This window comes from Dermacentor variabilis, chromosome 1 (genome assembly GCF_050947875.1).
Source record: "Dermacentor variabilis isolate Ectoservices chromosome 1, ASM5094787v1, whole genome shotgun sequence".
NCBI lineage: Eukaryota > Metazoa > Arthropoda > Arachnida > Ixodida > Ixodidae > Dermacentor > Dermacentor variabilis.
The window spans coordinates 175,967,696-175,983,846 of NC_134568.1; the positions used below are offsets into that span (position 1 = coordinate 175,967,696).

Below are 16,151 nucleotides of genomic sequence, written 5' to 3' on the forward strand. Positions count from 1 at the left end.
GTGGACTGGGGGTCTCCCTTTAGAGCACCAGGCGCGGTGGTCTGAGAAGGGCCAACCAGCACCTGTTCGCCCAAATGCACGTCCGACCCTGAGGGGCCAGTAAGCGGCGTAGAAGAGAGCTGGGTTGCCACTCCGACAGGTGCGTGAGGCCTCACACGACCGGCAAACGGATCGACGGCGAGGCGGGGAGGCTCACGCACGTTGAAACTGTCACCTAGCTGCTCATAAGGCAAGCAGTAGTGGGAAAGCGCGGCGACATTGTCGGCTGAGCGGGGTGGCTCGCGCTTGACATTGCCTACCAGCTGCGCCCGGGACAAGGAGAGGCCAGCGAATGGGTTTGCACCAATAGCAAGGCAGGGAGGCTCCACTGCAGCGCACCAGACATCGAACTGTGCTCGGGACACAGAGGAGCCAGCAAGTGAGCTCTCGCCTATAGCAGAACGGCGAATCTGCTCCGCAGCGAATCAGTCGGAGAAAGGCACTCGGTACAAAGAGAGGTCGGCAAGCGAGTTTGTGCCAGCAGCTAAGCGACCATGCACCTAAGCGGCCAGCACCTAATCGGCAGCACGTGTATGAGCAGGAGGTGTGTCATGGAGGCCATGTTTTAACATCACTATCGCTGGCAACTGTCGTCCGGGTGTCACAAATCGAGAATCGAACGTCTGTGCACATGAGATTTTGCCAATTTTGTGCCTGTGCGTGTAGAACAAGAAAGAAAATAGTATGCACTAACCGTATGGTGGGCAATGAGCGACTACAGCTTAAGGGGTCAGCCAGTACATGGGGTTTTATGGGGGCTGGGTGGAGGAATCTTCGCAACTACGTTTAAGTCGCAATTGCACATTACACGGTACATATTAACAAGGTTTGACTGTATGCAGGTTTGACTGTATTCACAACATATGCAAGTTTCTGTCATTACCGTATTTACACGATTGTAAGTCGACTCGAATGTAAGTCGACCCCCCCATATCGCTAGACCGAAAAAAAAAAAACCCGAGAGCACATTCGATAACGAAAATTTATTAGTGGCTGACATGGCCATTGGACTACTCGTCTTCACTAGTGCTGCCATCGTCATCGTTGCTGCGGTCCCACAGCGCGTCGTGGTCCAGGGAAATTTCAAATTTGGCAAACGACCGCACCAGGTCATCGTGCAGAACAGCAGCCCACGCCAAATGCACCCAACCACACGCAGCCGTCAGGGAGGCTCTTTTGACAGGTCCGGTTGGCGTAATTTCGCAGTCTTCTGCCGCCAGCCACTCGTTGTACTCACGGCGGAGCAGAACCTTAAAATTCAGGCGGAGGTCCGGGTTTATTTCATGACCACGTCGCACTTCACTGGCAGGGACCGATCATGCATTTCAGCGACGTACGCCGCAAGCTTAGCCTACAGCTCCGGAAAGTGTCTAGACTTCGGCACGTGGGAAATTTCTCACTTGCCGCCACAGGGTGAAAATTTCGCTTCGCTACAGTCGCCACTCTTGCACCACCCGTTTAGAAACATCGAAATTGCGGCCCGCTGCGCAGTGATTTGTTTCTTCGGCGTAAAGGATGGCAGCCCTCTTGAACGCTGCTGTGAACGAGTGCCGAAAGATTAGTGGGCCTGCAGCACTCATGACGACTGGGGAAGCGTAGAAGTAGCCGAAGTGGAGCGCGTCAAGAAGTTAGTCAAACCAATGCCTTTAAAGGGACACTAAAGCCAAACAATAAATCAGTTCAGACTAATGAAGCATTGTTTGAGAACCCTGCAGGCAGTCATTTCAATAAAATAGTTTGATTATTAGATGAGAAAATGAAGGTTCAAGTATCAGTATTTGAATTTCGCGCCGAAACCCCAGCGCCGTTACGTCAGCGTGACGTCAGGGATTCCAAAGTATATTTTCGCATTTGGGCCACTTTGGCTGAATAAAGGTTCCTGAAACTTGCCATGTTTAATATTTCGTTCCTTTAGAGCACAACGTAGTCAATCTCTACCACTATATATACTTAGTAGGCCCTAGAAGATGCCATTAAAATCCAAGACGTCACAGCCCCTAGGTGCGGGAACTCAAGTAGGCGTCGCCACCCATACTTCGTTCTTGCGCTTTTTCTGGCTCACCAAACGTCTTATCGTTGTAAGAGTGGTGTTTTTGGTGTTGTAAAACGGTAATTTACTGATGCAGAAGAAATCATTTTTCACTTTAGTGTCCCTTTAAACAGAGAAAGAGAAACCCGCGAGCGGTGTCTGCTCTTCCATGAACTACCGATACTCCCCGCAAGCGCCGCCGTTCTGAGGGTGCCGCCGCAAATGGGAACAGCGGCGCTATCAACTATCGACACCCCCCCATGAGTGTTGCATGCACTGTAAGACTCTCAAAAATGTTGAAAAACCCTTCCGAAAAGCGAACAAACACGCGGGATAGCGAAAAGATACGGGTAGGGCCATAGAGCAAACATAAAATTGTAACTACGTTGTAGCTCTCGTTAATATGGCTTTTTTTGGCGGGGCCATGTTTTGGTTTCGATTGTAAGTCGACCCCCCAACTTCAGACTTTCAAATTTTAAAAAAGGGGTCGACTTACAATCGTGTAAATACGGTACTTTCTGCATTGTGAAGCGTTTTCTATTAAAGGCAAAAATGGAGCATTAGCAACAAACAAGCAGTTTATTTGTATTTTGGGACCCATTGGAGAGTTCATATGATGGCAGTATAGCTGGAAAAGTCAGACTCCCTGAGCGATGCAATGTGCTTTGCTGCACAACTTCTGTTTTATATAAGTGGCCAGCTTCAAGAGTAGACCCAACCTTCACTGCAGGCCGATGGTCTTTTGCGAGTGCTATACGCCTTTGCTGCAGAATCGGGCATTTTCCACATGGTGTAACTGTGTGGGGGAGCGTTCCTGTGTAGGTGGCCCTATTGTCACCTTTCGATTGCCCAACTCCATTACACTTATTAGGCCGATAAGCCATCACTTATATTTAATAAAGCCTTATCATCATGTCTACTATGGCAGCCAGTATTAAATATGCTGCACATTCACTTCACTCTTAAAAATGTTTACTCCCTTTGGGGCTTACCTTATCCCACAATAATGATTGACATCTGTCTTGCCCGCATTTCCATTCTTTAATGCTGCGAGCCCGGTACTTCCAAGTCATAAATGGCTTGTGCATTATCAGCGTGACACAGCATTCTCGACAGGAAAGTAGCGAGCACAGAGTTTTCAAGAAAGGAAACACAAGCAAGGCAGATGACGAGTATTGTTGTGGGTCAAATATACTCCTCAAAGAGTGCAACTGTTTTAAGAGTGTTCAGTTTTATGCTTGCTCACCCACAGGCATGATTTGAAATATTCTAAAGCTATTAAAAAATATTTAAATTTACAAAGGGCAACTAGTATTTGATTTGAAGGCTGAATCAAATAGTGCAATATTCTATTTGTTATTCAAGAGATTCGAATATTTGCTCATCCCTAGGTTTAAAGGGACACTAAAGGCAAATATTAAGTCAAGCTAAAGTGATAGATTAGTGCTCAATAATCTCTAAGGCATCAATATTATCGCAAACAAAGCCTTAATAATCGAGAAATTGAGGTAAATGAAGGACCTGATTAAAGACTCCTCAGGGACATTCAAGTACTTGCTCAATGACGAAAGCACTCCTCAGTTCTGTCACTAGTATTCAACCACTCGTTGCAAAAAACATCCTTTTGTTACAAGACGAAATAAAATGCTACTTGTCCAGTTCTATTTTATTTTTTAGAAAAAAGAACTCATTGTAATTACCCTTGGCAACAACGCGGGCGGTAGAAAGGTTTGGTTTTCGCTCGATTCCGTGCCCCCCATGCTTTCACGTTTCAGTAGTTCCGTTATCGTGTAGTGCTGCGCTGGTTTTGCTGGCTCACGGAACTCGCACAAACTGCAAGTAACAGAGAATTCAACTTCCATGTGATGTCGCGGGATGCCTGAACAGTCCATGCCACTTGACCAAAAAGCAGCTGCAGCGGCTAGTCCACCGCTCTCTCTTGGCTCGGTATCGCCATCTGTTTGGGGCCATTTTACTCACCAAAGGCAGCAAAGGATGGTGATGGCGTATGCAACGTCACCACTCCCCTGGTTGGGTGGCGGGAGATTTGAATTTCAAAAAAGGTATTCGGTACCAGACCCTTCAGATGCAACTTTCTCATAAACTAAGTCTCTTCTTGGCACGAACCAAGGGTTGTGAGGTTTCCGGAATGGTATTTAAGCAGTCCACGTTGACTTAGTATTTGCCTTTAGTGTCCCTTTAATATACTTCCACTGCTGGTTTCATCTCTATTGTGCCTATCCAGCATGCTGTTTCTAGCTTTCTGTTTAGGCTCCTTTTCCTTGTCGCTGTCTAAACAAGGTATTAAACTGAACTGAATGCAGAACCTTACCTTTTTGTAATATTTGAGTGCTAATAGTCAAGCGGTTTAGCAGGAATAGCGGGCAGTGTTGCCATTTTAAAGTGAAGCTTTCTTTGCCTCTTCCTTCGACTTTTTTGCTGCTGCTGCTTCTGTCTGGCACACCACGTAGGGGAGTGGTTCAGAGCGTCTGTTTAGATGACAAGAGCACGGCAGAGAGGAAAGGCGACGCAAGAAACTTGTCTGGACCTTTGCATCATGTCGAATGGGCACAATACCTTCTGGAGCTCCCTGGGTGTCACCACATTAGCCTCTTGACAGCTATAATCATCCGTGACCCCCTGCAGAAGCATTGCAGAAATTGCAGTGCTTACCTTTCTACTAACATGCAAATCCAAAGGGAAGCTAGATAGGATACTAGAAAGGCGGGGGGAGAGGAAGCAGAAAATGGGTGGAACCGAGGCAGTTGTGAAACAAGTGGATAACAGCCTTGCCACTCTTCACTCGCAGTTCCCATATAACGGTGGGGGATAGAGAAAAGGTGTCGTGAGAAGGCAAGGAAACGCCACTACTATAGACACGACAGTGGTTGCGGGAAAACGGAATAAATTTTAAGTTTAAGGCACGGTATGGTATATTTCTGCTATTTCTGAAAAATAAACACCATGCAAATTTGTCAAGCAGACAACTTACGCAGGGCATGCGGAAGCAGAGCTGCATTAAAACGCACTGTAGGGTCTACGCAACACTACGGAAGCGGTCGCACGTCAAATCAACACTTCTGTGCCCGCCGTGGTGGCTTTGCGGCTATGGCATTGCTCAAGGTCGCAGGTTTGATCCTGACTGCAGCAGCCGCATTTCGACAGGGGCGAAATAAAAAACACTCATGCGCATAGATTTAGGGACCCGTTAAAGATCACCACAGTGTCAAAATTAATCCAGAGTCTGCCACTGTGGCATGCCCCAATCCGATTGCAGTTTTGGCACGTACAGCCCGATAATTAAATTAATGTTTAATACTTCTGCCACAATGTGATGTGTCATGTGAGGCATGAATATGCTCATCCCTCTTGGAGGTTATGAATGATGGTGCACAACACCACCTCAAGCAAACACATTCCCCTGTGTGTTCTGTGTAGTATGCAGACAAACAGCAGTGGTGCACGCAAGGTAAAGTTTAACCTCAACTCACCACACTCATATTGCACTAAATGCTAAAGAAATTAAACATTCGCCGTTGACATCGCCACTGACTATCAACAATCAAAGCAAACAGCACAGAAAGCTTTGCTTACATCGGTTCCCATAGTGGATGGGGTCGGTAATAGCTTTTTGCATTTTCAGTCGTTACGCGAGCCTCCGAGTGATGATGCAACAGATTCATGTGAATATACATGAAGGCACCAGAATTAGCCTGCTGTGTGTTCCATCTTTCTGCAGGAGAATGTGAGCTGTGTGAACACAGCCCTAGTGCTGCTCATCTTTGCACAACAGCGTGGTCAACTGGTTAGTTACTTGCACGCACTACGGGGCCCACCTCCACCGGGTGCAGCAAGCAAGACAGCCTGCAATGCTAGTGTGCCTGCCAGTGTCCCTGCTGGCTCCGCAGCAGCCACAGCCACAGCTTCATCAGGCAGCCTGTTGCAAAACCTGCTTGAGCTTCTGCACTTCTGGCAAGAGCACTACCTCCATAAGGACAAAGATTGCTCCGCCCTTGAAAAGGTCAGCACCCTTCATTGACAGACACCTTTGTTTTCCCAGAATAAGTTCACATCACAAGTATGGCCACTGTTTTTATTTCATGTTGTTGAATGTGCTTCTTTGCTGTTCCAGAGCTCACGAATTGGATTCCATCGGTGGAAGGCCATGGTGAACACACTTGTCTCGGAGGACATTACCAGTCCTGTGTCTCTTGTCTACCATGTTCACCCTGGGCCCAGCACCCGCGACAGTTGATGGACTGGCTGCTATGCATTGGCACAGTGCAGCGCAGGCACTGAGCATGTGGATGTAGTACTGCAAGCTATGTTCAATAATTAAGTGGGCCCTGTGTGCTGAGTACAGTTGGTTGAAAAGTAATTGTTGCAATCATCCTGAGATTGACAGTGTTCACTGGACCATGCTCAGTTGTTCATTCCATCTGTGTTCACTAAAGAATATCTAATGGATGGCTAAAGAAAGCAGCCAGCTACAGTAAACATTCATCTTGGCCACACTTGGGCTGCTTAATATGGAGTTGAGATTTCTATATACCGTCAGTGAATCTCTTTGCTGTCAAGGGCCCTATGTTAACCAAGCAATAGAGCACTCATGGGAGCTAGTTTCTTTTGATGGTAAAGTCACTAGATAATAAACTGCCATTCTGTACATTGTGCAGAGCTGAATCCCACATCTTGTGATCATCATTGTTGTGCTGAGTGTGCTAAAATACTAGTTCATGGAAGTCGAGATGGGTGACCGTGAGTTTTGGGCTGACAAGGGCAACTTGTGATTATTGCTGTGCAACTGTTGGTATGTTCACAGCTAGTTCTCATTCAACTTTTAGAAAAATGTGATCATGATGCACCTTTAAATCAATTATATGGTTTCGTTTCTTGTGTTGTTATGCAGCCAGGGACACATATACTCCATCATAAGTTCTTGGTGCAGAGGAGATGTGTTGAATGCTTCATGTTTTCACTTGGCTTGGATTATGGGAGGTGGTTAGTGGTCTTAAAAGGTAGGAAGGAGACTGGTTTACAACCTTATGAAGCTTTAACTGCGTAAATGATCTCTCACCTTCATCTGAGTGCCATGTTGTTTTGTTTATAAATAATAGTGAATTAACTGTGATCGTTGTGTTGATACAGCCACTTATGCCTGTTGTATACTGCTTGCATTTTTAATCTACTTAGTATGAACAAGACCAACAATCTCAGATTGAGTGGTTTGTAAGTTGAGATCAGCTAATGGCCACAAAATTTTTCTCAGCTTGTCATTTGTGGTGCAAGGTATTTTAATCAATGACAACTTCACATTTGGCATACTGTTTTAGAATAAATGCCATTGATTCCATCTAGCTTAGTCTACATAAAGTTGCTTTCTTGGCATAGTATTAATGTACTGGGAAACACATAGCATCGAGTGCACATACATCTGAATTGTGGCCACTGTTTGCATGCATTTTGTGCTAGCAACATGTGCATTTGCAGGATTTCAGTGCATTACAGAAAGGATTAAATTGATGGAATCGAATTACCAGAATGGCATTCTAACCTCCTTGTGTGGCTCGCAGTTTTGTGCACATTACTGCTTCATTCAGAAACCTGGCTTGTTTTCTACTTATATATGTACTAAGTTGCAAGCTTTCTTCCTTGCATCATACACTGACACTCGTCAGGGTTATCAAGCAGGGTTTCTGAATATAGCGTATGCTTTGCTTTTAAACTCATTCATGACAGGCCATAAGGTTGTGAAAAAGTTAACAGTTGCTTTTTGTTTTCCTGTGTAAATTATTTAAGCCCATAATATAAATGTTCTGGTTTTCTTCCAAGTTTGTGGGATAATTTTTTCTGTAGTTTTAAATGCACAAAATTTACAAGGCAAAACTGGTTTGGCATTAGGAGTAAATCGATGTTGTCCTGCACAGTAACAGTGAAACATCTAGCATAATCTTCCTTACATGCAGCACCTTGTAACATATTGTAATATTTTTATAGGAATTGAAATAATCTTGCTAACACAATGTTCAGTGATTACCATGTACACTGCATGTGCAGTGGAAAGTTTGACAAGATTCACCTGTTATCAGATGGGAGCTCTGACAAGTAACAAATTTCAAATTCAGGCATGCTTCATTTGAGGAACAACCTTGTTTCCGTGGCTGGGAAATGAATGTGAATCCACAGAAAGTCAAATTTAGAGGCAAAGTCAAATATATAACATCAGTCTCCAATAGCATTTTTTGGGACACGAGTCAAGTAAGAGAAGTTACCTTTATTAGGCATATGCTTCAATGCCAACAATTGCTACTTGCCACATCAGCTCAAGCAGGTTAGCCAGTCTGCTGACCCACTGCTGTTCTCTTTCTGCATGTCATGTTAGGATTTTTATGAGCTAGTGTATTAGGAAGTGTGAACTGGGCTTGTATTTTGTAACAATTCACTTAATTTTTCATTCATTTTGCCTTTAGTCATTGGTTTAGACATCACCATTATCACCAAGATTGGCCACTTGGTGCATGTATAAGGAAATGAAGGTGGTAATGGAATGTATTGTTAAAATATACAGGCCCAGGCTGAAATTTTCCAGTGCCTACATCTTCGCTCTCAATACATATCTCCTAGTTAGGTACATAATAGTTCGTTAGGTTCATAATAGTTCACATTCGGTATTATGCATCTCTCAAATGCTCTTAAAAATCGCGACTGTCCACCTACTTCTATAAAATTTAATTTAGAGCGGATACTTTTTTTTGTTCAACACTCTTTACATCTGGGTGCTTCAAAATGTAGTAAGTGAGGTTTTGAGTCATTTTATGATAAAAACATTTCATTTCATGGCTCAGTTTAGGTATTGGTTAGTACGTGAAATTATGAGGAGGCATAGAACCCTTGCTGTAGTGTTGCATCACTCTTGCATATAATTAATGAAAAGCCTGTTCCAAATGACATGGCTTGTGATGTAGCACCATCTTTATGAATAAACATTTAAATGCGAACATGGTAGAGAATAGCAGCAGCGAGACAAAATGTTACCCTGGTATCCTTAATTAACATAAGTGCTTTGCATAGTTGTTACAAGTCTAAAAGTGTAGTCTATGTCCAATCTTTTATTTTATTGCTACTAAGCATTTGATATTAGTTGTGGCACTCAATGTTGTATATTTTTTTTTATGTAAAGTGCATTGTGAGAGCTTTGTGCAATGGTATGGAGCATATTTTGAATAGTGGAATATGTTTTGCTGTTTTTATTGCTGTTGCCTATTGGCATTAGTTTTGTACCAATGCATCAAATATTAACGAACCAACTGTGACATGCTTTAAACAGTTTAATAATATTTTTTAATTCATGTAAACATACTGTATATTAGTTGAACATTGCAGGAAAGGTAACTCAAAAATTTTGTGTTCATGTGACATTTTGTGTGTTTGGAAGTTGTGAAAGATGGTCTAATGATTGGTATTTTAAAGTGAATGTGTGGTAGATGTTGGAATGGTACAAACAAATGTTGCTTGTTTTTGCTTTTGCTGAAGTGTGTTTTGTATTGTATGCTGTGTGACTGAGTAATTATTTTGTAAATACCAACTTAGTATAAGCAAGAAAGAAACATGAAAATTTGCATAGTAACAATGTATTGTGTGAACACTGCAGTTTTCCCTGTTGTCACTGCAGTAGAGGTGGCCTGTTTGTTTTAATTTTATTAAACAATTTCTTTTAAGCACATAAACATGGTATGGTTTTTGTACTTATACGGTATCATCTATACCTAAATGCTTAGCTTAACTATTTTATAGAAGTCGATGCAGTGGAACTGTTGTTTTATCACAACTGAATGAAAGTCCCGTCAGTCTGCTGTGCACTCTTTGTCTACTGCATAGCCATATCTGAGATGTGTGTACATACTTTAAATAAATAGCAATTTACTAACAGCTATTTCATATGAAACATAGCTGGTAAAATTGCTGTAAAGTTTCACTTGTAGAAGTGGCCATGCACTGAATAGATATTACGCACTTGTGCAACATAGTATGAAAGCCTGCCTGGAATTGAATGTTTAATGTTTTGAAGCCAGTTAGATCTACATTTCAACTTGGCTAGGCATTTATTTATTTTTTTTGTTCAGAAATTATGGGGATCTCAAACGTGCTCTTGGGACAAAGGAACGACAACACAGTAGTCATCATCATCATCAGCCTGTTTTATGTCCACTGCAGGACGAAGGCCTCTTCCTGCGATCTCCAATTACCCCTGTCCTGCGCCAGCCGGTTCCAACTAGCACCCGCGAATATCCTAATTTCATCGCACCACCTAGTCTTCTGCCGTCCTCGACTGCGTTTCCCTTCTCTTGGTACCCATTCTGTAACCCTAATGGTCCAGTGGTTACGTAACCGGCACAATACATGACCTGCCCAGCTCCATTTTTTTCTCTTGATGTCAATTAGAATATCCTCTATACCCGTTTGCTCTCTGATCCAAACCGCTCTCTTTCTGTCTCTGAACGTTATGCCTAGCAATCTTCGTTCCGTCACTCTTTGCACAGTCCTTAACTTGTTCTCAGTGCAAACAATCAAAAGGGCATTTATTGCACCTTTCATACACCAATTCCAGCTAGTTTAATAGAACATGCCAATGGGCACGAACTAATTAAGAAAGACCAACTCTCCACGACAGGACATTGAGCAAATATGTTTGCCCCCATGCTGGACACCAATGCCTAATCGTTTGCGTGTACGGTCCCGTGAACTGTGGTGCATTGGAACGATCATATTTGCAGGATGACCACCCGAATGGCCAGGGAGCGTGCAAAATATCCACGCAGCCAGCCGACCACAAGCCAAAGAGGAATAGGTTACTCCCTTTTGCATCTGAATAATGCCGCCATTAAGTGGCGTTAGCAGTGCAACAAGCGCGCCATCTCTCAAATTAGTCTGCAACCACACTGCCTGCTGGTGGCGCTTAGCTACGCAGAGAAGCCGGATTACAGAAAACATGAGAGCCGCACGGGGAAAACATCGGGAGACGCGTGAGAGTCGAGCGTCCCCACACAATTGAGGAATTACAACGATACAGGGCAGGCAAATAACCAAATGTGTGTTGAAATTTGCTGTTTAGACTAGAACTGTAAAACAAAATAGTCCAAGGATATAGTATAGCCACTTTGTGCAAGTCATTTTGCCCTGCACCAGCTCCGAGACAGATCTCAACCCTTAGACTTTCCCCGGCCTGTAAACAGCCTGCCAATACCACTTACTTGTAATTTCCGATCCAGGGTACCCTTGGACTTTCCCTGACCTGTAAACAGCCTGCCGATGCTGCTTGCTCATTATGTACAATCCAGGTTACGATCTGCCTATGCAGAAAAAGAGCAGGCGTGGCCCTTACATGGGCAAAGTTAGCGCCCAAGAAAGCTTGTTGGGCAGCAGCGATAGCATCATTACCATGTGGCAATTTCATGTACTTCGTGCAGTGGACATGACATTGATCTACGGCACGACACTATAGTCATCGGTTAAAAATGTAATGTGCAATTTGTGTTTCATTATACTGTGAGTACTGTGGAAAAAAATACATCTTACAACCATTTTAATTATCGCTTAATCATGACAGCCACATGGAAAGCGTTCGAACCATGGAAACGTCATGAACACGTCGAGCACATGGTATGCAGACTTCCACCTCGCAGAAGCTGTTACAACCATGGAAACAACCAAGAAGCTGAACAGGCTTAGTGACCATGGTGTGCCAACTGCTATGTAACATCAGTGCCCTGCTGCTATTGAGTGCCGCAGTTCTACGTCGTGGGAGAGTGAAATGGTGACATCCAGTGCTGCAAAGTTTGAGTCAAGGGCACTCACGCTTTATTTGTACTATTTTAATGTTTCTGCAACTGATAACTTTGGTTTACCCACCGCGGTAACTCGGTGACCATGGCCTTGAACTGCTGAGCAAGAGGACCCGGATTAAATCCCGGCCATGGCAGCCACATTCTAATGGTGCCAGAATGCAAAAATGCCTGTGTTCAGTGCACTGGGTGCTCATCCCCAGGTGGTCAGAATTAATCTGGAGTTTCCCACAGCAGCCTGCCTCATAATCAAATAGTGATTTTGGCCCATAAAACCCTGTAATTTTTTTCAAATAAATTTGGTATGTGTGCATTAATTATCGTGATTCCTATTGCTCTTACTTTTTTGACATGCTGAGAACAGACCTCAAGCAATAATGGTGGCCTTAAAGAAGTGTTGCAGGCCCCTTTAATACTCTTGTCACTCGTGCACATGTAAAGTCCCTTGCGAAACTTCCTCAAGTTAACGTTGAATGAGTTGTGGTTGTGCCTCATGACGCTTTACGAAAGCTGCCAGGGGCTTGTCAGCTTATCTATGTGCACAATAATTTTATCTCTTAAAAATACCTAAGATTTTACGCTATATTTCTACAATAGGAAATATTGAAAGGGACAAATTGACATCCATCCAACTGTGGCACGAAGCTACAAAGGAAACCAACGCAGGTTTCTCGGAAAAAAAGCTTCGCAGTTGAAGATAAATTCATCCTGGTCCACGATTCGAACTCTGGACCAATGCTTGGGGGCTAGCAGGTCGCTGAGCGACGGCGAATTAATCGACAACTCTAAGCACAGGGACACTGAATGTAGGTTTGCTTTATACTGTTCATGCTACAGTCGAGTGGATGTCAATTTTTCTCTTTCATGAACTTTACCTTGCAGGCTTCATCAAAACTTATTTGTCAATAGGAAATGTGCAAATTTTATGCAGATAAGTTAGTACTTCTGTAAAATTTAGTTTCGCCCATAATGCGAAACAGTGGTCCTATATGTGGCACAATATTATGCACAATAAGTCTTGCACTGTTTCAAGCAATATCGGTTGGAGTAACCATTCGCAGATGTGCACGGACGATCTCCTTTAGAGAAAAGGAAGACTCACTCAAAGTCCTCGTTTGTGGAGTTAGCACTTCTGCAGATGTAGATCCTTGTGACGTAATGGCATGTACCCACTCTGCGGAATTGGCCAAGAATCGAGTTGGTCAAAGTAAAGTGTAAAATTGGTGGTCAAAATTTTATGATGGGTAAGTTAGAATCGGAAGATAGATTGGAAAGCCTGCATAATTTGATGAAAATGAAAATGCTACCATAACCATAAAATTAAAAACTCAGAATTCAATTTGGATGAAAGAAAAGGAGGCTTGAAATTTTGTATTCAGGGTTTAAATCTCATTGATTCTAAAAGAAAATCTTGGGTGGCAGCGTTCTAACCTTCCCGTCGCCATGCCCAGAGGCACCCAAAGGTCGTGGAGAAATGTATAAACATTTCTATGACTGTCCAACGAGAATACTGTCCCATCACATAAGATGAGTGCAATGGCTCATACCCCTGTAAGGCAGAGGCTACGAGCGCTCTGCAAAGTGAAGCACACGGTGCATACATTCATTGAAATTGCCCATACAACACACAGAACAGCATACATTTCAATAAAGAACGAGCTCAAAACAATTATCCGAACCATCAATAAAGCATTGCATACCCCCTCAGCATGTGTAGTGGTGGTTTTTCAAGAGCTTCACTGGACATCCAGGTTGGTAAGGACTGATAAGAGTTGATAAGTGTGTGATTATGTTTGATAAGGTTGATGACCTATGAGGGTTGATAAGGGTTTATACTGGTTAGATCGAGTTTCAGAACATTGATAATGACGCCAAGCTGTGTAGAGATGAGCAAGTGGCACAATGCTTGTGCATACTTAGACAACTCCCAGAGGAGTTTCCGCATGACTTTTTTCTTTCCTATCCCTGCCTTTCGCTTCTTGCCACTGGCTTAATTAAATTCGTTTGCCTCTGGGCTGGTTTATAGATAAGCTGCGGAGTGTGGCAAAAGCCAGTCATTTTAGCAAACACTCAAGAGGCCAGGTACAGTGTAGATTTTTGCTGTAGAATAGGTGGAGTGGTTTAGAGGTAGAACCTGACTGGCCATCTGCAGGTCTAGAGTTTATATCTTCACAGAGCACTTACATTTTTTTCATTTATAGAATTCTCGCAAAGAACTAAGATCCCTGCAACAGACACCAGTGACACCGGTAGACATCGACACAACTGCAGGAGTGGGCCCATAACAGCTATTGTTGCAAAAAGTAAATTGCACCTGTTAAACATAGTAAGGCTGACATCGGTGCTGGCAACCTTGTGCTTACAATATTCCATCATGTACGAAGTGCATGGAGCATAGAGTTAGCATGGAGGAAATGTTTCCCTTCCTCCATGATGGTGTGGGACACCTACTGATTTTAGCTGTTCTTGGCGAGATCATGTGGTGACAGTAATTGCAGCAAAGTGGTGCATGGCTTCTGGAGTGGCCATTTCACACCTAGTCTAGAAGTACAACCACAGCATAATGCGTGTAGTAAATTGGAAAGATGGCGCCAGTGTGTACTACAACCAAGAGGCACTCTGTGTTGAGAGCTGCTATAACAAATTGTTATAATCATGAGCAAGGGTAAGGCAAATGCAAACAAATAATTTTTCAGTTGCAGCTCCAGCACAGTGGGAACGAGAGCACTTTCTTCAGTTGTTAAGGGAAATTTCTGAACTACCTTCACCAGAAGCCCCATTAAACATCTTTAGTGGAAGGCCAGCTGTATGACACTTTGTGCATCTTCCTCGAGAGAGAAAGGGAGATGTTCTTTGTCCCAGCCATCACTGGCAGATCCAAGAAGCACAGCTGCTGACGATTTCAACTGTACCGACTCTCTGGAACTGGCAACTCCACATGCAGCACCTTCAGCAGGTGACATGGTACAAATTTTCACAGCTCCAAGAGCAATTTGTGAATGAAGTTTATCTCTTGTTCTCTCCCTGGAACCATGTTCCCTTTCCCTTCCAACCAATATGGCAACTATATAGAGGGTAGATTGTAACTACCTTCATCCCAACTAGCTATTAAACTAGCAAGCCTGGACATGCACAACACACCATTCATTCCTTTCTTGATTTCATCTAGATGATAAATGGTACCAGTGCCAAAGGCGGACAAAGCCATTTATGAATCCTCATTCTCTTCCTGCCCAGACGATAACTATGCAGAGGGCAAGTTTTAACCACCACAATCCCAACTGACCGTTAGACTACCAAGCCTGGACACTCAAAACAATTACTCCATTTTGGGTTCTATAAGATGATGCTTTCCGCTTCACCAGTACCACGTCTTCTTAGCGGATGATTTTACCAGAAAAGAAAACTATTTGTCCCTATTCAAGTTTTCATCCAAGTGTCTCTGACGGGAGCTGGCAGCATGCTTAAAACACCACATCACTGTTGTTTTTTTTTTTTTTACCATAATGCAAATATATATAGGCAGGTTGACTTTCATCTAGTAATTAGGGTAGCAAAACTTTTCATATGGTGACAACAGTGAAAATTTTGGGCATACTATAGATAAATGATAGCTTAACAAGAGCTTAAGTGGGGATGCTTGACTGAAGGGTGAACTTTTGAGCTGGTTAACGGATTTTTAATGAAATCTTGTGGGACGATTTATCTCATAATCGGAATACATCTTAAATTTCATCACCCTAACAGAAGAAGAGTTATGGTCATCATATTGAGCTGCTGAGTGAGCATTGGAAGACCAGGTGCTAGGAAAACTATCATTTAAAAAGTAGCAGAGATATATTCATTGTTTTTGAATAGATACCTTGTAGGTGCTCTATTGTAAAGGATAAGGGTGGCCACTTGTTTTTGTTGTTGTTGTTGTCGTTTGTTGTGCCATTTCTGTAAAAATTTCTTCACTTTAAAACAACGTTTTTTTTCTGTGTTGTCACCATATCTCAAATATCTAATATTTTCATGTGTTAGAAGAAATTTACCTCATCTTGTTCCTAACGAAATTTCACTCTTGAAACCACCTCAAAAGCAGGCTTTCACAAAGCAGTTTGGAAACGATAGTTGTCCTAAAGGTGTTGTATGGGCAAAAAGTGGAAAACAGAGAAATATTGATTCAAAGATTGCAGAACATGCTACTGTACTTTATGGTAAAAAGAGATTAATCATAATTGAGAATAAATTGAGCCCTC

At 43.1% G+C, this 16,151-nt stretch overlaps 1 protein-coding gene across 2 annotated transcripts in view; it reads left to right on the forward strand.

Moving 5' to 3' along the window:
* The window catches only part of LOC142588399 (short transient receptor potential channel 4-associated protein-like), a 127,631-nt gene extending 120,875 nt beyond the window's left edge, over positions 1 to 6,756 (forward strand). For both annotated transcript variants that reach the window (XM_075700058.1, XM_075700069.1), the window contains 2 exons: positions 5,808 to 6,089; positions 6,201 to 6,756. In XM_075700058.1, the coding sequence (XP_075556173.1) occupies positions 5,808 to 6,089; positions 6,201 to 6,323 (405 nt within the window). In that variant the 3' untranslated portion in view covers positions 6,324 to 6,756. The remainder of the gene's footprint in view (positions 1 to 5,807; positions 6,090 to 6,200) is intronic.
* The last annotated feature ends 9,395 nt before the right edge of the window (positions 6,757 to 16,151 follow it).